The 26,476-nt window shown below is 46.6% G+C and overlaps 1 protein-coding gene across 2 annotated transcripts in view; it reads left to right on the forward strand.

The window, feature by feature from the left end:
* LOC135920167 (transient-receptor-potential-like protein) overlaps positions 1-26,257 on the forward strand; it is a 211,262-nt gene extending 185,005 nt beyond the window's left edge. For both annotated transcript variants that reach the window (XM_065454312.2, XM_065454313.2), the window contains 6 exons: positions 6,925-7,119; positions 7,578-7,631; positions 8,327-8,395; positions 19,278-19,393; positions 20,599-20,818; positions 22,153-26,257. In XM_065454312.2, the coding sequence (XP_065310384.2) occupies positions 6,925-7,119; positions 7,578-7,631; positions 8,327-8,395; positions 19,278-19,393; positions 20,599-20,818; positions 22,153-22,299 (801 nt within the window). In that variant the 3' untranslated portion in view covers positions 22,300-26,257. The remainder of the gene's footprint in view (positions 1-6,924; positions 7,120-7,577; positions 7,632-8,326; positions 8,396-19,277; positions 19,394-20,598; positions 20,819-22,152) is intronic.
* The last annotated feature ends 219 nt before the right edge of the window (positions 26,258-26,476 follow it).

Here is a 26,476-nt window from a genome sequence, read left to right on the forward strand (position 1 = left end):
AAGCACGTAGCGGTCCTCGCATACGTTTCCCAGTAAAGATTACTGTTGCGCAAGCTTCCGCCGCGACGGCAGCTTGTGACTTGGGGAGTGACGTCCCTAGCCTTTCGTATGCATATGAAAGAACCAGCTTAGACACCGATTTCAATGTTGTTGCAGCACCGCTATGGTCGGCAGCGTGCTGTAAAAATTATCATTACTACCATTATTCTAAAACAGTAAAGCATTGCATACCCCCCACAGCAGTTGTAGTGGTGGTTTTTCAACAGCTTTCGCTGGATGTCCACTTTCTAAGAGCCGGGATCGATGGTGAGTCAATTTCTTGGTAAGGTCAATACCCCCGTAAAAAGGCATAATTTGCCATGGACACCAACTTATTTGGCTTCACGTCGCTGAAAAAGAAAGTGCTGCGTCATCAGCATAACCAACTCATTTAGCATCGGTAACTGTGGGATAAAAATGTCATTTTCATGCGCAACGAATAAAAGCGGCCCGAGTATGCTACCTTGTTGTGCTCCAGTGGTAATGTTCTTAGTCTGATTTATTAGTACAATAGGTGACAAACTGACTTCGGCACTGGAGATAAGATCGCAGAAGCTCATGCGTCTTTTCACGCGCGCCATACTGTTCTAACATTATATGGTAAGTGTTTAAGCTTTTGAAAAATCAGTGTATATACCTAATGCGAGGTTTTTATCTTCAAAAGTATGAGTTATAAATTCTTTCTGAGCGAGAAGGGCTTGTTCTGCAGATCTGCCTTTCAAGAAACCGTACTGGTAGTTTGAAATTAGAGAATGTTTATTTAAAAAGTCGTAGAGTCGCAAGTGCATAATCTTTTCCGAGTGTTTCGATGGCACTGGTAGTATTGAGATATTGGCCTAAAGTTACGTCGGTTATTTTTATACCGGCTCAGTAGTAGACCGGCTCATAAACTAGAATTGAGCTGCCTGCCACAGTCAACCTTCAGAAAAAAATGTGAAAGTGTTCGCTGAAACACCCTGTATCACAACAGTGCACCGCCTCCCTGTGGCAAGCTTGGTTAAATTGCGTCTTGTTCTTGATCATATTTATTTGTCTATATATACAGGCTCGAACTCACGTCAAAGTTCTCGCTTAGTTTCATTACTTTCGTAAGAACGCGGAAACTGCGGCGTTTCCCGCTGGTGTTCACGCGTCTTTTCTGACAGCGAAGCATTGATTGTGCCACCCGGATTTCGGACTCGAAGATGAATGACATGAAAGCTAGAACTTACATAGACGGGCCATAAGCTACGCGAGGCTTTGGAATTTTTTAGCACTGTAATTACACTATAATGTCACAATATAAAGAAGAAGGTGGGGGCGAGAAAAAGCTCATTGCCGTTACGATGCCTCACGCGCGAGTGAAATTCAACATAAGCACAGAGCGCGAGCATGGTCGCTCTCCGTTGCCCGCTCGTCGCCATCTTGTTTTGATTGATCTCGGATTTTCGACATGCTGCACGCACTGTGTGTTCGTGAGCAACCGAGCACACAGTAGGCGAAGGCTACCGGGGACATCGCCAGTTCTTATCGCGCTCTTCCTTACGGCACCAGAGAGCAGCGAACAAAAACGGCGTGCCGCGAAACGACCTTCGCTGATTAATGGTAGCAGGGATCCGTCGCGCATACGGCACTGCGGCTTCTTGGAGCCATCTTTGCCTGGAGGCGGTGAATATTTATGAGAGCCGCCCGAGGCGTTAATCACGTTCCGCATAGGGAGGGGGAAGTGATCCATGACGAGACTCGCGGAATAGGCCATCAGCAGCGCCGTCCATTGACGCTCATTTCGCGCGTCATCTTCCATGCCACCTATCTCTCTTCTGCGCACGATCGCAGTGCCTCTCCCAGTGCAAGTTCTCGTCTGTCATTAACGACCGCCAGAAGATCATCCTGCGAGCCAACCACAGTCTTCGGATGCACAGTAAAAGGTTTTACACCCTTAATGGTGTTTGCTTGTCCCATGAGTAACACCCCTACCACTATGGCGTTTAAAATTTATAGAGGACGTCAAATAAACTCTAGCTAGACGTGCGACGAGAAAAGACGCAATTGAAAACTATGTAAGCATTCTTACAGCCTTGGGCGCACCGAGAAACTCGACAGGAGAATTTGATAGCGGCATATTTGAAACTTAGTTTAATGCACTTTTATGTCGCCTGTCACAGCTGTCATCCATTTTACTTCCAAGGAAAAGTCGGCAAACAAGATACCATCATTGGTTCCCACCAACAATTTGATCTTAACCCTTAAACGTGAGGGTGTTTGCCATGGGACAACCGAACACCCTTTATGCACTCATAAAGGTGTAAAAATTTTTAGAGTGTGCTATAGTGTCTTTGCTTTCGACTAAGGCTGCCTCTATCTCTCACTTATCCGCGCTCGTTCCTTCTTTTTTTGCCCTGTCCCATATTGTGCGTCGCAAAGATAGCTCGCGACAGACACTTGGTTTGCATTGCGAAGCGAACCGTTGCGGTGAGAGTGCTGCGCACTGCGGCAAGTAACTGCGCCGAAGTCGCGCTTCTGAGATACGGTTGCCTTTTTTTTTCATTTATAATGCGCCCCAGCTTCCGCCGAGGCAATTGGACTCCGTTATTCCAGCTCGCATGTTTTGATGCATTGGGGCCACCTTCGTAATTCTCTTTGTGCCCGATGCCCTCCAAGCTTCTACGCGGTGCTTGGCAGGCGGCCCAAACGAGTCGTCGTCTGTCCGAACGTTCATTCCAGTTCCCAGAACGAGCTCGCCATAATGGTGGCAAGATGGCGATACAGAGCCTACCATGCGGCAGTTGAGAGCATCGGCAGAACTGCTGAGCAAAAGCCAGATGGACGTTGTCGTAGGAAGACGACAGTTCACCATCAAATGGAAAGCTGTTCACTCTGCGGATTTTCTGCGACGTCATGGATATGATTCCAGCAGTAGGAAAAGAGCGCGATAAAGGATGCGGTTGTTGAGAAAATAAAAACAAGGGCATTCAGGCAAATGGAAGTGTTACTGGCGATAGCCTGAAATTCTGGTTCCTTTCGCTCAGACCTCTTGCCCACTTTTTGCAATCACTTTTGATGCTTAGGCCATAGCTAGCTATCTGTTCCGTAGTATATGAAAGTTACTTAATTTATTTTATTTATTTATTTTCACATACTGCAGCTCCTAGTGGGGCTATAGCAGGAGTTTATAATACAATACAATATAAAAAATGAAATACAGAACTAACAAACGAGAAGAAAGGGGGTTAACCGAGGGGCCCGATTTTTATTAATCCTATCATGAGAAGCCAATATACAAGGACACCAAGGAAAGCATGGTGAAAATTGCTTGTACTTAATTATTGAAATAAAGAAATGATAAATTAATGGCAATGAAAGTGGTTGAAAAAACAATTTGCCGCAGGTGGGGAACGGTCCCACGTCTTGGCATTACGCGTGCGAGAAAATAGGAACAAGCAACAAAGAAATATAGCAATGAGTTAAGCGCAATGTTGAGGAAGCACAGACAAGAATTCGTTTAATGAGAGAGAACAGTTCGTACCTGGTAGTGAATTCCAAGTTACAATTGTTTGAGGGAAACAGCTATATTTGAAAGTATTAATGAGTGCATAAAAGGGTGTAATGTTAAGCGCATGATGTCTCCTACTAGTAGAGAATTTAGCAAGGGAGATATATTTGTTACTGGAGAGGCGACAGGACGAATTAGTAATGCCGTGAACAAATTTTAAAGAATAAACATGTCGCTGTTCGGCGAGAGATGTTGGATTGTGGAGATGTTAGTTATGGAACGGACACGTGCACGCATAACCGTTTTATTTAAGTATTGTTTACTTAACGGGCGGTCATATGCAGACATTAAAGAAACAAGGGGTGAGAACAGCAAGAAGATGCAAACAAGTCGATAAAATATAGGCAGCGCATTGTAAACTAGGGATGGTTATATTTATTAAGTTATTTAGTTATTTATTTTTATGTACTTACTTATCTTTCTGTACATACCGCAGCCCTAGAGGGCTGTGCAAGAGTGGGCGCTAGATACAAAAGAAAGTGCCACAACAAAAGTGCATCTAATGACTGACGCTGAATCACAAACACTGCGAAAAAAAAAGGGGGGGGGGGGAACGCAAGCATGCGACTTTCTTTTTCCGCGCAACAGATAGCTACATCATCAGGGTAAGCTAACAGTTTCACTTCAGATCTCATTAGCCTGAACCCACGGATGCGATCATTTTCAAATATTGATAAACCCTAAGTCATTGGGGACCTCCATTGGCGTGAAGCGTTGCGTGCGCCAGCGGTGCGGGCGGCAGCGGTGCGGGCCCGTTTAGCCGTTTGCAATTCACACTGAAAGCCTGTGTTTATTAGGCCACAATCGCGCGCGCGCTTCTCTCGTTTGCAAAGCCAGCCAGCTCTTTCGAAACACCCGGCTCGCGCACCCCGTGCCACTTGCACGCTGCTCGCCTTCTGAGGTGCCGTGTTAGACTGCACCACGTCCGGCCCCCCTTGCCCAGTACTTACCTCGTTACGCTGTGTAGAAACTGCGACGTTCTACAGGCTTCATGCTCTCCCAAGTTAATCAAGTTTTAATTCTTATTCGCCAACGTACAAATGCCATTGTCATTTTAATACACACCGCATGAAATAGCCATATGTAGTACGTACGACCGTACATGTTACAGTCGCTGATGACATCACAATCCATGTTTTTCTTCCTTACGCTTGCCGACTACGTATGTAGAAGCCAACAATCACCACATCGTAGGCTTGCGCCGAACGGGCGGCGTGGAAATTATGCCATTGCCGCAATAAGATCGTCTAGGACGTGGTTGCCGTCCTGTCGATGTCGTCCCACACACTCAACTACTGAATTTACAGGAACCCCTTGGTATCCTCCCCAGTGGCGTAGCGAAGAGGGGGGCCGCGGGGCCGTGGGGCCCCGGGTGCAAGGGGCCAGTAGAGGGGGGGGGGGGGTTATATACGTCTGAAGACACCCCTCCTTCCGCGGGCTACACCCGGAGGGGGGGCGTGACAGAAGACCTATGGGCCCCGGGTGCCACACTTAACAGCACATACAGTCACACACGCACACATATACGCTATGAGGCTATGAGGCATATACGCTTCGTCAAGGCTTGTGGCCCGCAAGAACAGCAGCCGCGCTTTCGTGGCGCCTATCGCGGTGATTTGTCGTGGGCCGAGAATGTGCTGCAGTTCAAAGCTTGAGCCCCGTTCAAGGTGTAGTGCGGCCTTCAAAGACTGCCTCTCTTACGCGTAGCGGCAGCAGTCGCACAGAACATGTTTCAGATGCTCGAGGCCGTTACATACAAAGCACATTGGCGAGTCTGTCAGTTTAATCTTGCACGTGGAGTACTTCGTGTAGGCCTTGTTGAGTCGGATGCGAGGTAGACATGTTTGGCCATGCCTATTGAGCCATCGCGGCATGTAAAATTCACGCGATGTATGAATTAAGTATAGAGGTCCGCACTGATGGCTTGCATCTATCCAGAGGGATCGCTGGAAACGCCAAGCGTGTGCAAATACAAATGTCGCCGCGTCTTTTTCGAGAAAGTTATCTGGACCATTTCTCTCCAAGTGTCGTGTCCAGTATTGACAACATGGTCAGCCTGGACATTGCCTTGTATTCCGCAGTGGGCTTGTAACCACTGCAGCACAACGCTGTGACGCAGTTTTCAGGCTTTATTGCATAGGCGTCTGATGCCCATGACAAGTTGTTACTGCGTGCGTGGAAACTTCAGGGACTGCAAGGCCGCTCTTGATTTGGCGAAGGTGGCTCAAGACTCAGCTGTCTGGTCTATGATGTAAATAAAAGCTTCCCGCAGTGCAGCTAGTTCAGTGAATGTAGCTGAAGTTGCAGATATGGCAAGACTCGCGGACGGAATCCGCACACCAATGGCAGATGATGTAGAGAGCCGCGACGAGACTGGAGGGAGGGTGCGGAGGAGATGGCCTCATGTTGCGCATGCGCTCCGCCACGTGGCAACCGCGTGGACGGTCGCATCTGCGCCTCCAAGGGTAGGTCGGGTACCGCAAACAAATGGCGCAGAAAGCCAGCTTGCCTCTTTCAACCCCTATAACGCTGGTTGCGTTCAATTAGTGCATTGCAGAGCTCAGCTCGTCGTATAGGGAATACTCGAGCGCATTGAGACCTATAATGCTGGTTGCGTTCAATTGTTGCATTGCAGAGCTCCTCGTATGGGGCATCTTCGAGCGAATTCAGAAGGCGCGCGTGAACACTGTGTCGTAAGCTTCGCTGGACGTAGATTCACAACAGGGCACCTTGGATCGGCTGCATTCTTTTAAACTTTTAATGCATTGCTCAAATGTGAGGTCGGATTTAGACCCGGATGCTCGATATGTTGTGCGTACGTCGATTTCGAGGGACGCATTAAGACTGCTCGACACAGGCAGCAGCATGCGTCTTTGGTGACCCGCGCTTTTGTTAAATCATGATATTGCAAGTTGGAAAGATGGATTTTTAAGAGACAGAAAATTATATTGCAAAATGTACAATCAGTGGGGAGAAGTCTCCCACGGTTCTTTCCTTTCTCCTACATTTTTTTAACGTTTTAACAAGTTCAATTCCATTGTGCGATAGCGCACAAGTATATGTCTATACAGGCGACACTGTTTTCGAGTGGCATTCTTTCTTTAGCGCTCCTTGTCAGGCGGTGAGCGAGTCACTTTCTGATATTCGTCTTTTACCACGGAATATAAGCACTTTCAGTAACACGTTCGGTAAAAGTTGTGTTTAATACAAACGAACGAACTAAAGTTCGTCGGCCGATATTGTTAGATGCGAGGAATGACGAGCAAGAGTCGCCCGATGAGCGGCCGCAGCATGTGCGCCGTCGGTCCGCGTCGCTGTTGCCGGAGCCGCCCTCTCGTTCCCGTGTGCTGCAGGACCACAAGGACCGCGAGTGGAAGTTCGCCCGCTCCAAGCTGTGGATGGGCTACTTCGACGAAGGCTCGACGCTGCCCCCTCCCTTCAACCTCATCATCAGCCCAAAGTCCGTGTGGTACTTCCTGCGCGGCTTGCTCAGGCTCGGCCGCTTCCTCTGCAAGAGCGCCTTCGCCGCCAGGCACTCGGCCGTCAAGGTATAACCCTCACCTGACGGCGCGCTTCGAGGGCCGTTGTTTTTTCGCGGCGCAGTTCGCTTACACGCTACGCCTTTGCGCTCCGCGTCTCACTCTATAGTAAACGTGGAGCTATGAAGTTAATGAAAAAAAAAAACCAACGCACACAACTGTTGTAACGAATCTGATGAGCAAACGTGTGCGTACCGTGTGTTTCGTAGACCCATTGTGTGTGCGTTTCTCGTTTATATTTATTTATTGATTTATTTTTGCAATGGTGGCTGTTGAGTGCAGCAAAGCGTACATTCGGGCGAGTAGGTTGACATTCACTTTGCTTGCTGCGCAGCGAGGTCGTAAACAAACGCAAGGAGGACAGGCGCGCGTCCTGTCCTTTGTCCTTACGTCTCGATGCTATACATACTGCCTGCAGAATAAAGCGCAGAGTGCTCGCTTGAACGTCTTGGCATTTCTCCTTCCAGCCCGAGACGCATGATCCTGTTTACATCGGAAGCAGTGTCGACAAAACCGACCGGGTACGTAAGTCTGATCGTCATTGTTGCAACGCACTTCGAATGACGGCAGGGTCGACAGTGCGCGTGTTTTCGTTGCGACAAAGTCGACGCCGTGTAGATCGCCTGCAGCATGCCTTCACCAATTATGCATGTGTTTATTTTATTTATTTTATTTTGCTATTGCTGTTGTTTTGAGGTGATCACATGGTCTGCTTCATTCGGAGATACATGCTGCACGCCGTTTAGTAAGTGTGGTAACGTACAGTAGGGTACACTCGTAAAGAGAACATGTGATTAGTCATCTGCATTTGACAGCAGCATGAATATGACATGGAACCTCGCAGATAATTTTTTCTATGCGTATATATTTGCCTAATCTGTCATCTTGTATAATCTGCCATGTTGCCTACCTTTGCCCGCTAAGTTGAAGTACACGTTATAGCTCTTTTGAGCTTATTACGGTTTCGTCGTTTCCTATCATGATGTATATTTTACTCCTTAATCTTGCATCAGATAAACGTGCTGAGATTAAGTACTTGTGCGTAACGCAATCTTTTTTTGACCTAATGAGGGAGTGCAGGAAAAGAGAGTTTCTGAATCTTCTATCGCGTACGTGGCCTTGAAAACACTCAATATCCGAGTTTTGCACGCTGTGAAGACCAAAGCGTCACAGCCAGCAGTGGTCTCACCGTATGCTCATTTCTGGTTTCCGGCAGAAGCCAGGTGCCAGGCGAAACACGGTGATCCTGCAATTCAACGGCCAATCGAGCACGGTTCAATACCAGGTGAGCAAACCCCGCCGCTTCGTCGGAAGTCCTTCACTGCGACAGAGCTCGGGTTTGCTGCGTTCCGTATACCCTCGCCGTATAGGGGAAGGCCACCGCTGCATTACTCCCCAGGAACGGCGCCTAGATTTCTCCATTAGGGGGGCAGAACATTCTCGTGGAGTGTTCATGACCGATGTTCATGACACGGCATTTACACCCTTAAAGTAGAGCCTGCAGCGAGCGCATTTCTGTTGTGCATAAACTATATATATAATATATATAATTTTTCGAATAACACCTATATTATAACCGGCTCGTAGACACGCTAACAGCTAGAAAGGCGCGTGATGTTCAACGCTTTCGTTATCGACCTGTAAATTCTAGATTGTTACATGCTAACTTCGGCAAAACACGCGGGATGGAGGATAACTGCACTGAACACTGAAATACTGCACCAACCCTTCACGATTGGTCAAAAAAATTTCGGGCCACCCCCCACTTCACCTGTCTGTCATGCGACGTCGAGAAAACAGCGAAAACGCCCTATCAGGTGTTATATGCGCACAGGGATTATGCATGCTTATGACGAACCAAAGCAAATTTATTTTTGCTGACTCGACGTTTTTTTGCCATTGGCCATCTGTTATTGCTCAAAATTTTGGGGCTGCGCCCACTTCGCCTGTCACGCGACGTCACAAAACCTCGAAAACTCGCCGCGTCAAAATGACGCGTACGCGTTAAAGACGCATTAACATGCCGCACAATAATGAATATTTTTTTCTGAATAGCCAGAGACTTCCCCGTTCCGAAAGGAACACGAAATGGCTGTCCGCCGATCACTCAGGCACTGGCTACTTGCACCTGCCGGAAAGCACGGATTTATTTGCGTATAATGAAACTTTTTAATAATAATAATAATAATAATAATAATAATAATAATAATAATAATAATACTTTATTGATGACTCGAGAAACATACAGTGCAAGAATCGGGCCTGCCAAAGCCACAGTGGGCTTGAACGGCGGTGCCTGGAAGACAGCGACAGAGCCATCAGTAACTCGTTATTAAACAATTGTGAAAAAAAACACACATACACTCACATGACAGGCTTCCAATCATGCATTCATGTGTCTAAGAGCCTTTCTAAGACCATATTTTGTTTTCACATCTTGTATGCTTTGAGGAAGTAGATTAAACATTGCTGGGACATAGTAGTTACGAAGTCTTCGACCATATCTCGTCTTACAGCGGGGTGTAATGTAAGGATTCTTTGGTCTCAGGGAACGGACAGGCACATAAGGAATTTTATACTGACTTAACCAAAAATGTTTTAAGATAACAGTTTCAAGCAGCAAAAAATTGAAATCAGGTAAAGACAAAGTTTTGAACACATCAGATTTGGGGGAGACATCATAAGCAACATGCTTCAGAATGCCACGAAGGACGGAGTTGACCCGGCTTACCAAATGTTGAGCGCCATGACCATATGTAGATATCCCATATCGGATTACACTGTAGCATAAGGCATGTACTACAAGCTTTCGGACAGACAATGGCATGTAAAATTTTATGTTATACAAAACACAAGACACTGCGCGAAGTTTTTGACAAATGTATGCGAAATGAGAGTTCCAGGATAAATCACTGTCAAAAAAGACACCAAGGTATTTAATTGAACAAGCGTATTGCACAGGGGCACACGAACAGGGATTGCAATGTGATGTGTGCAAATATAACGGGGAGGATAGGGCAACTTGCTTGACAGGGTTGTGGAAACAGATTAGTTGGGTTTTCGACGCATTTATATGGACTACGTTATTCTGAAACCAGTCCATCACTCTTGTTGTTGCCATTTGTAAAGAAGAGATGGCGTCAGTGTAACTTCGAGCGTGTGAAACAAGGACAGTGTCATCAGCATACTGATATAATTTGACGTTCACAACATTAGATAAATCATTAAAATATAAGTTAAATAATAACGGACTTAAAATTGAACCCTGGGGGACGCCAGCTTTAATTTCGGTCAGGCTGCTACGAAATTTTCCAACAGACACAAGTTGTTGCCTATGAGATAAGAAGTTTTTCAGAAACCGCAAAAACGCACCCCGAAAGCCTAGCAAAGAAAGTTTGGTTAGCAGTATACTATGGCAGACGCTGTCAAACGCTTTGCGGACGTCTAGAAACAGTGCACAAGCAATCTGATTGTGTTCAAACGCAGTGTTTAGTGTATCGGAAAAATCTGCAAGCAGCAACTGCGTACCCCGATTCGGCACAAAACCATACTGGCTAGGAGATAACACGCCATGATTGCTTAAAAAGCTGCTCATTGTCTTCAGCAGATGTTTTTCCAATATCTGCCCAATGCATGAAAGGATAGAAATAGGCCGGTAGTTTTCAATATTGTTGCGTGCGCCGCTTTTAAAAAGAGGAATGACCAGCGCATTCTTCAGATTATCGGGAATGATACCAGTGGTAATAATATTGTTTAAAATGAGTAGTAGCACATCTTTTATTGCTTCGAAAGTTCTGCGCAGCTCTAATATTGAAACACCATCAATTCCAGGAGATTTATTTGGTTTTAGACTGAAAAGGATTGATTTGAGGTCATGTTCCGAAAACATGGGAAGAAGGGCGGATTCTGAAATACTAGTTTGCAATGTGCAAGTATCTGGATGAGGTCTCGCTACACCAGACACTTTTGAAAAAAATGAGTTAAAATCATTAGCGGTGGCAGTGCCATTTGAAGAAAAATGAGACATCAGATCAACATGGCGATTAGCGTTTACATCCCCACCTCTAAGATTGTTAATTAGGGACCATGTTTTCCTGCTGTCACAACGAGCGTCCGTGAATTTTGCTCGTAAGTTATTGCGTTTTGCTAGACGTATCATAGCATTGACCTTATTTCGAAGCTCTTTGTACCGAAGCCGCAAAGCAGTACAATTAGGACTTCTCTTTGTTTGAACCCATAACAAGTCTTTTGCTTGTATTGCCGTGAGTATTTCTGTAGACATCCATTTTTGGTCCAATTTACGTTGTTTGATTTTACAGACCCGTGTAGCTGCAAGCCGGAAATCGGTGAATAGTGCTACAAAGTTGTCATAGGCGTCGCCTGGAGGAACAGTCATCAAAAAGTTATGCCAGTCGTGATTAATTACAAATTGTTCGAAAGCCAAGGGGTCAACAAATGATATTTGTTTGACTTCGTTTGGAGTGACCAAGTTGGTAGCGTCATCTGTTAGAGAGCAGCAGACCATGTAATGATCAGCAAGTTTCGTTGTAATAACGGCAGATTTGACACTTAAGTTATGTGCACGTATATTTATGTGATCTATGCAAGATGTGACAAGATGACCAGCAAGGAATTCTTCGCGTGTAGGTTCACAGATCGTGTTTTGCAAGCCCCATTTGGAAATGACGTCCAAATAATTGCCAACTGTCGTTGCTGAAGGGCGTAACGTATCAATGTTGACATCCCCAATTAGGCAAACATGGTCCATTGACGACATCGAGGCCAGGGCAGTATCAAGTTCATCCAGGAATACACGACCGTTGCAACACGGTGGGCGATAAACCGCAAGCAGAATTAGTGACAAGGAAGGTGCGCAAAGACGCACTGCCACAATTTCAGCTTGGGAAAACGAGAAAGTCAGCTCAGTTGTTGCCCATGTGTCCCGGATGAAAACTGCCACGCCTCCTCCCCTTTTAATTGGCCTAGTATATGAAAAAACTTGGTATCCAATAATCTGATACTGATTGATGCAGGTGGACGGATACTGATTGATGCAGGTACGGTTGCATCGCATTATAATGTTATCAAGCCCTTTCAGCACGCATACGACATCATTTCGCCAACTCTTCTTTGCCGAGGATCCGTTTTAGCGGCGTATTCACCCTTCTGGTTGCACGCCGCCGCGATTTTCGACCAGCCACCGCAAGTAAGGTATGGCGGACCAATGGCAGACGCCGGCACCATCCTCCTCATCCGGTTATCTATTTTCAGTGCGCTGGCTCGGTCCCACCGAACTCCTCTCCAGTTGAGTAGGCTCCTCGCCTCTTGTCCGCCAATTAGATAAGAAAACCGCTCAATGTAGACAATGTTGTTCGTTTTTGAAGCAAACAAAGGGACATCCTACAAACGAGGAGAGCGTTTGATTGCGCTATTCAGGCAATGCTGCGGGTCACCGCCAGGTGCTTGCGTCGGTTACGTAGATTTGGCCTCAGGAGAGTGGAACAGTTTTACGTTATAGGGCCCAGCTATAGAAGTTTTATCAGCCGCATAAACTTGTAAACATTCGCTTACTAACTAAATTAACAAGCACAGTATCAAGCGCGCACAAGCAAACACGAACGCATCTCACCCGATGGCCATGGAAACTCGCTATCAAGAACGCTGGTGAAAGGAAGCGCGGCAGCTGCAGCGAGCGAATTGACCTTCGTGTCGCCTCTCGCTTCAATGCGAACTAAGCGGCGAGAACACGGCGTACACTAAGCTATCGGCGCTCGGTGCGCTCTGTCCCCGTCGCAGATTGCTTCTTTCAAGATGGGGCCCACGCGGCCGCGCTCGGCTGCGCCATACTATGGTGGCTAGACACCATAGCCATACGCAGCCGCCGCCGGAGTAGGGTGGCGCCTCCTAAAGCGCCTCCACTTCCCGTGTCTTGCGCGCGGTGGAAGACCGGCGCGCTTCCTCCCTGCCTTCCTCCTTTGTGCGCCCGATATGAAGCCGCCATATATACTCGACTTGCACTCTTTCGTTCGCACTTACGGCATACAGCGCGCGGCCACGGTGTAATCGCATTTCGACTATGTACGGAACATCACGCCGATGGTGACGACGACGGCGTAAATGCGCGTGGAGTGTCCACATAATTGCTGTCGCAATAAAAACATGTCGAAATACAGTGAGAGCTCGTCTACAGTACAACCAAAACTTGTTTGTTTCATCCTTAAGCTCGCGCATGGCAATGACAATCGAGCGACCTTATTTACAGTAAACATTCAGCTTAAGAGATTTAGCTCATTCGCTGGTCGTGCTGCTAAACTACGCTTGTGGCATTGCCTATGATGAGTGATGCTACCGTGGCCTCTGTGGAGCGACCGGTCATTCCAAATGCCCAGTGTATACAGAGCAACCTTCGAGAAGAACGAGCTGACGCGGACTTGCAGCATTGCTCTTCGTAGCTCGATCGAGCGTCGCCGGTGTATAGCTCTCGCGCGCTCTATTTGTGCCTTGGCGGACGGTAAATGCAAGCAGTAGCAGGGAGCATGACACCGAGCCTCGGCATGCTAGCCTCTTGTGATGCAGCCCCACAATATTCTCTCCAGAGCTGTACAATGACCAGTGAGGCTCTGCACTATTGGAGCTTTTTCAAACAGTGTACGGAACGCGGTAGGTTTCAATGGCGCCCTCGTGGCACGCTCTCCATTGCACGCGCTCAAAGGGTAAAAAAAATGTCGCTTTCGTATCACATGGGGAGGGCCTATTTCCCATGAGCCTTTGTTAAATATTCGTATGTCTATGCTTCAAGATGATCACGTGACTCTGCCTCTTAGATATTTTCCATCCTCCGTGTTCGATGCTCGGGTTCAGCGCGATGGACAGCAAATATGGTTGTCAGCAGTGTCACTGCTGGAATGGCGCATCTGAACCTATGGTACGTGTATAGTGTCATAGAGGAAACTGCGGTTGATTTCGTGGACCAAACAGGACTTAAGAAATTCTCAGCGCCTAGCGTTACCTGCGATACCTAAAGAAGCATGACAGCGAGCTGACCTCTTGCGGTTTTATAGCAAATCGGGGAGAAGTGGCAATGCGGATAGTTAAGCATCTTTGTGAACAATTCCAGCTGGGAAAATTTTTGTTCACGAGGGAAGCCTTCATTTAGTACAGCGCTAGAAACAAAGGACTGTGATATATCCCGAAGTGCTAAATATGCGCACGCGCCACAGAAACAAAGACGTGTTCGCACCGCACGCACACACGCATGTACAATCCGGTAAGAATTTGCATATCTTTTAAAGACACCTCTTGCACATCTTATCTTTAGTCGAGATAAATCCACACACTGCCAAGATCGAGCGTCATACTTATTTGGTTCTTGCAAGACATCGTGATGAAGAAGAACTAAGGAAATTTCTTGCGTATTAACGACTCCCGTGGACATCGAGAAATCGCCGGAGTTGCCCTTCACTCTTAGAAAAATTTACACCCTTTGGGACGTATCTTGTCCCACAACAATAATCGTCATCCGTGCTGCCCGCGTTTCCTTTCTTTAACGCTGCGAGCCCGGTACTTCCCAGTCACGAACGGCATGCGCCTTATCAGTGTGACGCAGCATTCTCGACAGGAAAGTAGCGAGCGCCGAGTTTTCAGGAAAGGAAACGCAAGCAAGGCAGATGACGATTATTGTTGTGGGACAAATATACACCTCAAAGGGTGCAACCGTTTTAAGAGTGTTTAACGCCGGACGTTCTCCAGATTTTCCGCTTCATGAGGCATATAAAGCGTCCGCCTTAAAATATGTGATCGCGTTAAGGAAGACACGTTTACCGGCCTCCAACGACGACGAGACAACCGCAGCGCTTTCATAACTCACCATCGTAGGACACGTGACAACCGCGACATAACGCGCTGTGGCCCGTTGTCGCCCGAGGTGTTCCCGCAGACGGTGCTCGCACTATCGGCATCGTAATTAGAGAAACATGGCGGCCACCGTCAGGCACAGGAAACGCTGGTCTTTTGCATATTGTTGTTACCGTGCTTGAGCAAGGCACGTCGCCCTCCTCTTCCCCCCCCCCTCCAAACACACACACACACACACACACACACACACACACACACACACACACACACACACACACACACACACACACACACACACACACACACACACACACACACACACACACACACATACACACACACACACACACACACACACAACCCCAAACCACCTGGGCTCTTCAGCGGTCACATCTCCTCTTCTGCACTTCGAGGGTCCATCCCTTCTTGCCGGTCGAGTGCACGATTCACGCGCGCATGCTCGGTTTAACATTTGCGCAGTCCACGCTCCTTTGCTGGAAGTGTCCGTCATTCAAATGTGGCAACCGTGGGCGGATGAGAGGACGTGCACGTGTGCATTATCCACAGAAATAAAAGGGGCGACGGCGAGCTGACTGCGACTTGGTGTTGTTGCAATTTCATTATTTTGTTTGTTTTCATGCATTGCCGCTCTTGCGTTATGAGACGTGCCGCATCCCGCCTACTTGAGCTGTTTATTCCTTCATATTTTTTTCAGTTAAATGAGGGCTGCGTAAGACCGCGGGACACGTTATATAAAATATAGCTTAAACAAAGATATAAAAGAATAAAAAGTAACCTGACTGAATTGCTGCAGAAAAGCAACGGAAAATGTGCGCTGACTTAAAGATCTCGCTGTAATGTGGGCTCGTAATAACCATGTATGGACCATTTAATCATCACGAGACTATTTCTTTCCTTTATACTTTGCGGGCCTATAGTAGTTTTATTTATTTATTTCAGAATACTCCAGGCCAACAGTTATGGCCCATGCAGGAGGCGCTATACAAGGCATGTAAATACACTGTGACATAAAAAAAGAAAAAGAAAGAACGGCAGTTTAACAGATTGCCGCTAATAGACAAGTAGAAAAATGTATATACACATGTACATATTCATACATATATATACGCATACGCACATATACAGCCCTCATTCACTCAAACAAATGCTCTTCTAGAGCTTTAACAAAATTAGGGGACTGGAAGATGGCCCCTGGAAGACAGTTCCAGTCGGAAACGGTCCTCGGGAAAAAACTGTGTTTGAATGTTTCAGTTCTTGCAAAAATTGGTTCCAGTAAATGACTTCCTTTGTGGTGTGTTCGTCTAGACGATAACTGTTTTTAAGTGCTGTGGGATGCGAAATGTTTATAGTTTATGTGCTAAAAGGTTATGCAGGAACAACAAACGGGACATTTTCCTACGTACTTGAAGTAGTTGGATGGTATTTGTTTTCATTAGTGTCGTAGCTGAATCAAGCCTTCTGTATTTGTTATAAATAAACCTAGTCGCTTTCCTTTGCACCAGCTCAAGCTGGTAAATGTCCTTCTTTATGAACGGGTCCCATAAGACCGACGCGTACTCTAATTTTGATCTGATGAATGTTATGTATGCAAGACGTTTAAGCTTACTTGGAGCGCCTCTAAGCTTCCACCTCAGAAAGCACAGCTTGGAAAATGATGAGGAACAAATGTCTGCAATATGCGCAGACCAGGTTAAATCGTTTGTTATTGTAACCCCTAAGTATTTGTGATGTGTGACCTCCATAATAGAATGATTTAGAAGGCTGTAAGAGAAAGGAGAAACCTGTTTTTTGCGCGAAATTCGCAAGAGGACAGTTTTATCTAGGTTAAGTTGCATATTCCATTTAAGGCACCATTGATGAACAGCTAATAGTGAGTTTTGTAAGAGGTAATGATCATTACGCTCGTTTATGTTCTTGAAGAGAATGCAGTCCTCTGCAAAAAGCTTGGCAGAGACATTTTCAGAAATAGCAGCCGGCAAATCATTAATATAAATTAAGAAGAGCAACGGGCCTAAAACGCTTCCTTGGGGTACACCTGACGTAACTGGAAGCACTTCAGATTTACAACCATTAACCTCTACGTACTGTGTCCTGTGTTTTAAATAAGCATTAATCCAATTAACAAGGTAAGGAGGGACGCCAATACTTTCCAGTTTATAAATAAGTTTGCTGTGGGGAACTGCGTCAAATGCCTTGCGGAAATCTAAAATAAGTACATCAATCTGCCCTGATTTATCAAGCACAACAGAAAAATCATGAATTGTTGTAACTAACTGTGTCACAGTGGACATTTCTTTCCGAAAGCCATGTTGTGCAGGTGATAAAATGTTATTTTCAGCAAGATAGGAGTTAAGATAAGCCGATACTGTGTGTTCAAGCAGCTTGCAACAAGAGGAAGTGATTGAGATTGGTCGATAATTAGAAACGGTTAGCTTGTCCCCTTTTTTTTAGAATTGGCACAACGCGGGCCATCCTCCAGTCCTCCGGCACATCTCCCGAAAGTAACGAGACTTGAAAGATCCTCGTTAAGAAAACAGATACCTGTGCTGCAAAACGCTTCAGAAAGGCATTTGGAAGCCCATCGGGACCCGCGGATTTTTTATCTGCGAGTTTGCGCAGCATAGACACAACACCGTTCACAGAGATAGTTGGTACGTCACCAGGATCTTCAACTGGAATTCTAGCTGTGGTTGCCCGTTCCGTAAGGAACACGCTTTGAAAATACGAGTTAAAACCTTGCGCTATGATCGTGGAGTCGGTTACAACGCTGTTATTAACTCGAATTTGGTCAAGTGGTCAGTCCTGCGACCTAGAAAATTCCAAAACTTTGGGGGATCACTTCTGATAAATTCGGGGAGCGTCGTGTCAAAATAACGGGACTTGCTCTTATACGCAAGTTCCTCTTTTAGAACCTGGAACTGTTGCGGACAAGGCATTTTTTTCTTCCTACAGCGCCTTACTTTACGTTTCATTTGAATAATTTCACGACTTATCCAAGGATTGCGGCGATTAATACAAACCTTTCTAAGGGGAACAAAATGTTCAATAGTATACTGTAGTGTATTCTTGTAGTGCTGCCATAAACTATGAAGGTCATTGCTGCAAGAGTTATCTAACTGTGATTGTAAAGAGTCGATGATTGCGTTATCGTCAGCGCGTGCGCGTAGTCCTTGATCATTTTAACCGGTCGCATCCCGGCAACAACTGACGAAACACAACAGAAGAACAACAGACGATGGTCTGAGATTCCAGCTTCAACACTAAGCACTCCATCAAAAAAGGTTTGACTAACAAAGAAAAGGTCTAAGACAGATGTCTCTCTGGTGTATGCATGAACGGTTTGCTTAAAGTTTAAAGAAAACATCAGATCAATAATAATATCACATGAGGCAGACAGGTCATAATACGGTTTATCCCAATCAATAGCAGGGAAATTAAAATCACCGGTAATAATTAAGTTCCGGTTTTGGTAAGGCAGTAAGCGGTCAAATAAACTATACATGAAAGAATCCGCTGCATTAGGTGCACGATACATAGCACAAAGAAAAAAAGTGAGACCATGGGCAGTAACGTGCAACAACAAACTTTCGTGCTGATCAATTTGTTCAAGCAGCGTTACGCTTACTGCACGTTTCGCAATCACAGCAACGCCTCCACCATGTGAGCCGCGATCGCGTCTGTATATGACGTAGTCCGGTGGCACAATTTCTTCATCAAGAATACCGCTATGTAACCATGTCTCGGAAATCACCAGTAGGTGAGGATTGTAAGAAATGAGCAGAACTTCAATCCTCACCTACTGGTGATTTCCGAGACATGGTTACATAGCGGTATTCTTGATGAAGAAATTGTGCCACCGGACTACGTCATATACAGACGCGATCGCGGCTCACATGGTGGAGGCGTTGCTGTGATTGCGAAACGTGCAGTAAGCGTAACGGCTATCTAAAGGCTATCTATTTTGTTTACAATGCTTCTAGCATTCAGGGATATCACACGTAACTGGCACGTATCTGGCGATGGGGTCGTCTTGACGTCACGACAACTACCGACATTAATATTAATCGATGGCGGTTTATGCTTCGCTTGATTCGAATGCATCGATAATGAAGATTCTCTTGTCCCTCAGTGAAGTTTACAATAAGCGTTGTGTAATTTATTGTACGCGTATCTTTCTACAGGCGCATAGACCCGTAAACATGCTTTCTTCCCCTAGGAGCTGAAGGTGCAGTAGTAGCTTACAGAATGATCACCTTGCTCGCGCTGTGCTCTCTCTTCTTTTTGTCACCCAGGAGGTGATGAAACGCCTGGTGAATCGTTACATTCATCGAGCCAAGAAGCAGCTTCGCCAAGATGGCGTCAACGAAGACGACTTGCTCGAGATCAAGCAGGATATTTCCAGTCTCAGGTAAGGCGTCACAAGCAAAGCAGCCAGAAGTTTACTTGTCAACCCTCCTGGAAGATAATGGAAAGTGCCCTAAACAACCTTTGAAATTAGGAGCAATTCGAAAACGCATTTCGAAATATTCTTCCGTGGTATGCTGCTGCCACCGGTAAGGCTTTGAGCTCACCCGATATGACTCGAAAAATGGCGCGCAGTCAGCGCTACAAGTAACACGCGTAAACAGAAGGCTATACAGCTAAATAAAACTTGCTGCTGGGCTAGTTGATTCATGCTGCTTAAGAAAGAAAGAAAGAAAGAAAGAAAGAAAGAAAGAAAGAAAGAAAGAAAGAAAGACGCAAAACAGACTCCCCGTCGTCTTCGTCTGTTTTGCTCTGTATCTTTCTGGAAACCAGAAGAACGGAAACTTTTGCCTATAGTTTTACACAAAGCTTTCTAATAAAAATCGTCAGCCATTCCAAATTCTAGTGTTACTGGCGTGTAAACCTTTCTCCGCGTGGGCTAGAAGAGCAGTGCATTCACGTTTTTGGAAACCGTACTAGCACAATTTCTTTTTGCACATTTATGCAGTTGAACATCCAGCATAGTAATCAGCAGGCTATGTCCTCAGCGTAGCATCATCAATGTACAGTCGCTCCCACGCCGCCGTCTTCGGATGAGCGTAGACTTAACGAGATTAAACAGCGCCGGCGAGATCACTCTACATTATGCAGGCACACTGTCCTTGTACCAAAGCAGTTCTCAAGCCACCAAGATCGGACACTGCAGCGGCCCACAGTGTGAAAACTTTGTCCCAGAAATTGGCAGCAGAATGCAACCAAGACGTGAATGTGTTGTGGTATATAACCTTCGGTATGCAGGAGGTTTGGTATCCGCGAGGCGCGCAAGCAGCACCAAACTGGGCCACTGCCACGGGACGTTCACGCGGGTTCTCACGGCAGAGATTGGGCGAGGAGCAACGCCGACGACGACCCGCTGAAGCGGCGCTCCGCACAGCCCTGCCGTAAGACGCGCTCAGAGGTTCTTTGAAAGAGCACTGCAAGCTGCAATCGGGCCCCGGCATACAGATGCAGAGCATATCCGAATTGTCGCTGGGTCCTTCTAGTGAATATATTGGACAGAACTTTTTGCCCGGACTTTTAATTACGTGGCTGTGACGCGTGTCGCCTCGGCTTGCTCGATTTGAGACGCGGCTCTTTTCGTGCGCGCAGGTTCGAGCTCCGCGAAGACCGCAAGCGCGAGGCTGCGCACAACGTGCGGCAGCTGGACACGCTCCGGCGCGACATCTTCAAGGGCGGGCCGCCAGGCCCTGCCCGGCCCGAGGTGGGCGCCGCGCAGCCACCGGCGCACGGCTCGCTCCAGCAGCCGGAGGCGCCTTCGCCCTACTACGGGCTGCTGTCGCCCGAGGAGGTGGAGCAGCTTCGCGTGCAGGTGGGCACGCATCGCGCATGCGCGAGGGAAAGCTCCCGAGCTGCTGTTCGCGTTTCTACTGCTTATCTAGTGCTCAAATATGTCAGGATTTATTTATTTATTTATTTATTTATTTATTTATTTATTTATTTATTTATTTATTTATTTATTTATTTATTTATTGATTGATTGATTGATTGATTGATTGATTGATTGATTGATTGATTGTACTGCCTCGTAGCGACGCCTGAGCTCCTCACGGGGCTAATACTTTGGGAGGGAGCGCGAATTTATTTAATAAACTCGTTTTTTTTTTTGCGGACACCGAAATTTAATTACATGGTCCCTTTTAATTGCCACTGCTGTTTGGATGCGGCCCCCACCGCCAGGGCTAAAGCTTGCAACTTCGTGCTGAGCAGCAGAACGTCATAATCACGAAATTACCGTGTCGGCGGCTGTAGTGACCGGTCAGACGATTTAGTGATCGTTAGCACCGAAATGTAACGTTGGCCATACTTACAGAAATTATAATCGACACATCCTCCCTGTTTGTGCAATTATATCGGTTGAGCTGACTTCAGTGCATCTTCTCTTGGTGCGTTGCTTCGTGCTCTAGGTGTAGAAGGAGCAGCTGCCGAATAAACTTGTTTCCTTTCTATTTTTGCTGGCTTGAGGTCGTGTAGATAGCATACGTCGTTTCCTATGTCACTGAAGTATTGCAGTTTATGTTACCCTCGTGTTGACTCGTGTTAGCGCCGCACTATTCTTTCACTATTTTGACACGTTGCGGCCCTTACACGGGACCGAACCAAATAAGGGCCGCTACTAGATGGCTATATATACTATATGCCACTACTATCGCCATCTAGTAGCGGCACGCAGAAGTACGCAGCGAGCGAAAATTCGCCCATGGCGCGCGCGGCATCGGGGTAACTCAATTGCTTTTCCGTTGGAAACGTTTTCTTTTCCAAATTTCGGGCTGCCAAGCTGGAGGTGGGGCCCTTACACGAGTTTATACCGTAATCGTTTTTTAGTGTAGTAATGTAACATAATAAAACAACGAAGGGACATAAATAAGATGAAAAGGTATGTGGTTTTGGATTTGCGAAAAGACGAGCGAATGGCTGTCAAACATAGTGAGCAAAGGAGTTGTTGAGACAGCGTCGCGCCACAGCAACGACAGTTGCGTTAGAGAGAGAGAGAGAGAATAAAATTTATTTGCTCCAGAGGTGGGGTTCCGCAGAGCTCCTGCGAATGGGTCCTTAGTCCAGGACACCCGCGGGCCTTAGCTGCAGCTCGTGCAGCACCAGCAGGTGTGGACGACGTGAACAGCGCGGTACCATCATTTCGTGCAGGTCATCGCGGGCGTGCGAGAGGAGCTTGGGCGCCTGGCACGAGAGCTGCACGTGCAGCACTGCCACCGGGCCGTGCCAGCACACCCGGCCAGGGCGCCCTCGTTGCCACCCGACCTCTACCAGACGCACCTGTTCACGCAGTTATGAGGCCCGCACAGCGCCGCTCTCTGGAACCACGACCGAAATTCGTTTCAACAGCAACGCCCTACGCTTGTATACGGGCCTGCGACGTCGCTGGCTTTCTTCTACTGCATGGAAAGCCACCTTGCGACGTCCCGACTTCAGAAAGTCTTCCGAGCGCTTCCGGGACTCGCCGAGCAACCGTCTTCAGTCGACGCCGGGGTCGAAACACATAGCGGGCCACACACCGCAAGCTTGGCAGTTCGTGCCAGCACTCGATTGTCCGCGGATCCCTATATCGTAGCACCGCCAACAACCTTTTGTGAACCGCGGCTTTGCGTACAGTACGTGATGTGCGATAAGTTTTTTTTTTTTTACTTGCTTGCGTACGTTGGTCAGGAAGAAACGAGACGCCACTGAAAACATAAAGAAGATAGTGATCTCAGCTGTTGATCTCTGGCAACATCCACTCGCTTGCCTAAAGCCTCAACAACCTCTTAAGTATGATGGCCGGCTATCCGTACCTTTAAACCTGACACGGCATTACTGTATTGGTGCATAAATGAAAGGAGATTTTCCATCCACGCAAAACCTCATGCGAAGTATGTTGCTAAATTTAGTGTTTGAGATTACATTCCAATATGGTGGAAACGAGCTTGTCGATGGTTCACGACTGCGGCTACAGCGTAAGGGGTACGAACAGCGAACACAGCGCTGTGTGTATCCATACTCTTGTCTGTCTCGTCTTCCTTTCGCTGTACCTACCGTCGAGATAAGATTGCTTATTCATACCAACTGTTGGCCGTTCATGCTACCCACAGCTATTTGTAGAACAATAGTGTGTGGCGCTCCATGCAGACATCATGCTCAATCTGAATACGCCGGGCTCGAGAAGGCAGCACTGCTTCCAGACCGTGATATGGCGTTCTGTGGTGTACGCAAGGAAGTAAAACTTAAGCAGCAGGCAACGTTGGTGTCTGAGATCGATATTTTTTAGAGTTGTCGCTGCATTTCTTGTAGTCGAGGTACAGGACCTGTAGACATCCGCCTTTGGAGACGCTCGCGCTTTCGCCCGCGCCTGTGCCGCGCGCCTCCTTTCGCTCCTCCTTGTGTTGAGAGGATATCTTTCGCAGTCTTGTGTTACCGCAGATTTTGTGCGCCACAGCGAAGCCGCTGCGAAACGTCTTCGAGGAGCGGCGCAGCGGGCGTTGTTTCACCTGACTCCAGTACAAGACGCTGCCCTCCTCTCCCCCAGCCGCCCTCCCTGCGCATGCCAGGTCCTTTGGCTGCGTCTTCTCTGCCGATCAGCTGACTTCGCTCAACTGAGAACGGCGTCACTGCTGCTGACAGCGCGCGGTGTGCAGCGTAGATTGTGTTTACTCGTTTGTGGATTTGCCAGGACACGTGCTAAATTGATGCCACTGTTTATTGCGCGCTTAAGGCGCAGCGCGGTGTATACTCCAAACATCGCTCTTCGCTTTTGTGACGTCTCGATAATGAAGTAACGTGAAGGTGAGCTTTGTTTAGAGAGGCATTGAGCGTTGAGCTTAGGGACTTCATTGTACCCGGAAATCTGAATTATTGGCGGAGCTTGGGGTAGCGTCCTCATAATTACTGCGCACTGTGTAAGTAACTAATACAGTAGTATTTCTTTAGTGCTTCGAATGCTCTTGGGTGGCTAAACTTGTTTTTGCCATAGATGCAGTGGGCGTGACAGCAACTGCACTGTAGAACTTAACGCGACGCAAAGAACTGTTGATACTCAGCCATTCCCCGTGCGATTCGCACACATTGTGCGCTACACAGAGTGTCCTCGCGCTTGTCCTGTGTGTAGGCTTGCTCACCATAGCAACTGTGCTGCAACACCCGGAGCCGCATAAACCTATCTATTTTGACACATGGGATATCTAAAATACATGTAGCGTCTCAGTAGATTAAAATTGCGTATATGTGACAAAGCGCAGCATTAAGAAGAATTTCAGCCATTTAATAGGAATCAGTGCTTATATACACATTCAATTTAGTGACCTTTAGGTAACAGTACTTCGTAGCGACCACGAAGCGCATGCCGTCCAGGCTACGGGCAGCTTATACGCCGAACGAGATTCGAAGCAAATACATTGTTACGTGCGTCCATAGATGGACGAGTCTCGAAGGCAAGTCTTGATTCGGTGTGGCCGTTTGTGACTACGCGATGGCGGCGAACACGCGACAGTCGATAACAATCTGCCCCTATATACAGGGCGTCATCACGGACATTCGATAATATGCTGCATGTATTCTATATAGGGTGTCACAGCTAACGTTAGCCAAGTTGTTCAAAGAAATAAAAGATTCAAAAAGCATTGTGCAAGACACCGTTTTAAGACCCACAGTGTTCTGTTGTCAGACCTTTGAACACTGTGGGTTGTATAATTTTATCTTGCCGCGTGCTTCTTTAAATACTTTTTTTTTTGTTCAACCGCTCGGCTGACGTGAGCTTGGACACAAGGTATATGTGTGCTAAGAATACACCCATCGTGATAGGCTACATCACGCGTAATTTAATATATTAGCGGACGAAAAATTAAGACAGATGTATCGCAAGCAAAAATAGCACAAGGCATGCAGTATCACGCCATTCGTGCCGGCGTTTACTTTTAGAACAAATGCAAAACACGTTTGGGCTCGTGCAAAAACTAGAGAGGGAGTCTGTTTCCTTGCGACGGATGTGATCCCAGTCAGTCAGAAAGGGGGGGGGGGCATCAAGCCTGAGGCTTAGCATGCCATTGTCGTGTCATCACTTCCGAGGTCACGTGTTTCGCTCTAGGGACTAGGGACAACGTGCTGTGCGCGTAGCCGTAGCCGTGCACCGACGGGTCAGCACTAAAGGCGCGGAGCTGCACGGGGTGCACGCGAGTGCGGCCAGCCGATCGCGTTTAACTTTCCCGGAATTAAAAAAAAAAAAACACGCCTGTGGCAGAAAGCAAGATTCTTGAGCTGGATTATTGAAACAGAAGGACATTACCAGCACGAGAAATCGAAGCACATGTTCAACTAATTAACACGAAAATTCACAAATTACCTTCTTAGTTAATTACCTTGCAGCCCATATTACAATTTACGGATTGCAACTGATGAGCTTGCGAGACGTATCCACTTGAAATTAACCACTAGGATGACACCAGCTTCGAGATATCATTTCCCAAGCTGTGGGACGAATTTTTTTTTTTTTTTGCATAATGAGTGGGACGAAACTCTTGGGCGTTCCAATTATTTCTATGCTTCAATACATAAAAGAGCGTTTTGTTAAAAAGTAAGTGGAACGACAGTGCATTTTTACAGTGAGTTTGATGACGCATATTTCCGAACTGATGTCGTTCTTGGAAATTAATTCCAAGTGGGTACGCCTTGCAAGCCCACCGGCTACAATTCGTCAATTGTGTCAATATGTGCTGTAACGTGATCAACTAAGAAGTTATGTAGTGATGTTTCAATTAAGGGAACATGTGTTCTGATTTCTCGTTCCAGTATTGTTCGCCTTTCTGAATAACCCAGATCAAGGACAAGAAATATGTTATCTGCTACAGGCGGTATTTAAAAATTCCGGAACACTTAAATATGGTCACCCCGTATAACCGTATGGCAGCAGACATATGTGAAAGAGTACCAACTATAAAAAACTAGCGGCGTTCATTTTCAACCTTCTTTTACTCAATTACCATGGATATTTGCAAGGGTATTTAATCATGTTAGAACAAAGAAAAAATCAGAACACTCGACGAAAGTCAATTGACAGTTTATAAAGCTAATCAAAATTGTATTTCCTAGCATTAACGTGTCTACATGCAGCAGGTCATTAAATCTAGTCTAAAATATTTTGTTGTCGTTTCTTCACTTTATGTCCTACGACGATATTGCACGCAAATCTGTCCGATAAGGTTGTTTTTCCTCGCTATCTTGTTATTCACGTTGACCGAAAATAAAACTATCTGATTTTCCCATGCGGCTGGTGTCTCCTGTTCACAGAGCCTCGTACTATGTATACGTCCAGACGTGCGTACGTCTAGACGTCTATGTCTCTCAGTTTTCACCTTGTTCAGGAATTCGCAGGACATATCGGGAAAGTAACGAGACTGATTCTAGAAATTTGATTTATTTTAATTGCATGCACGAACTATTCTCCGTGTGAAGACATCCTCATGCATGCGTTTCCGATGATTCC

The sequence above is a fragment of the Dermacentor albipictus genome, chromosome 3, assembly GCF_038994185.2.
Source record: "Dermacentor albipictus isolate Rhodes 1998 colony chromosome 3, USDA_Dalb.pri_finalv2, whole genome shotgun sequence".
Taxonomy (NCBI): Eukaryota; Metazoa; Arthropoda; class Arachnida; order Ixodida; family Ixodidae; genus Dermacentor; species Dermacentor albipictus.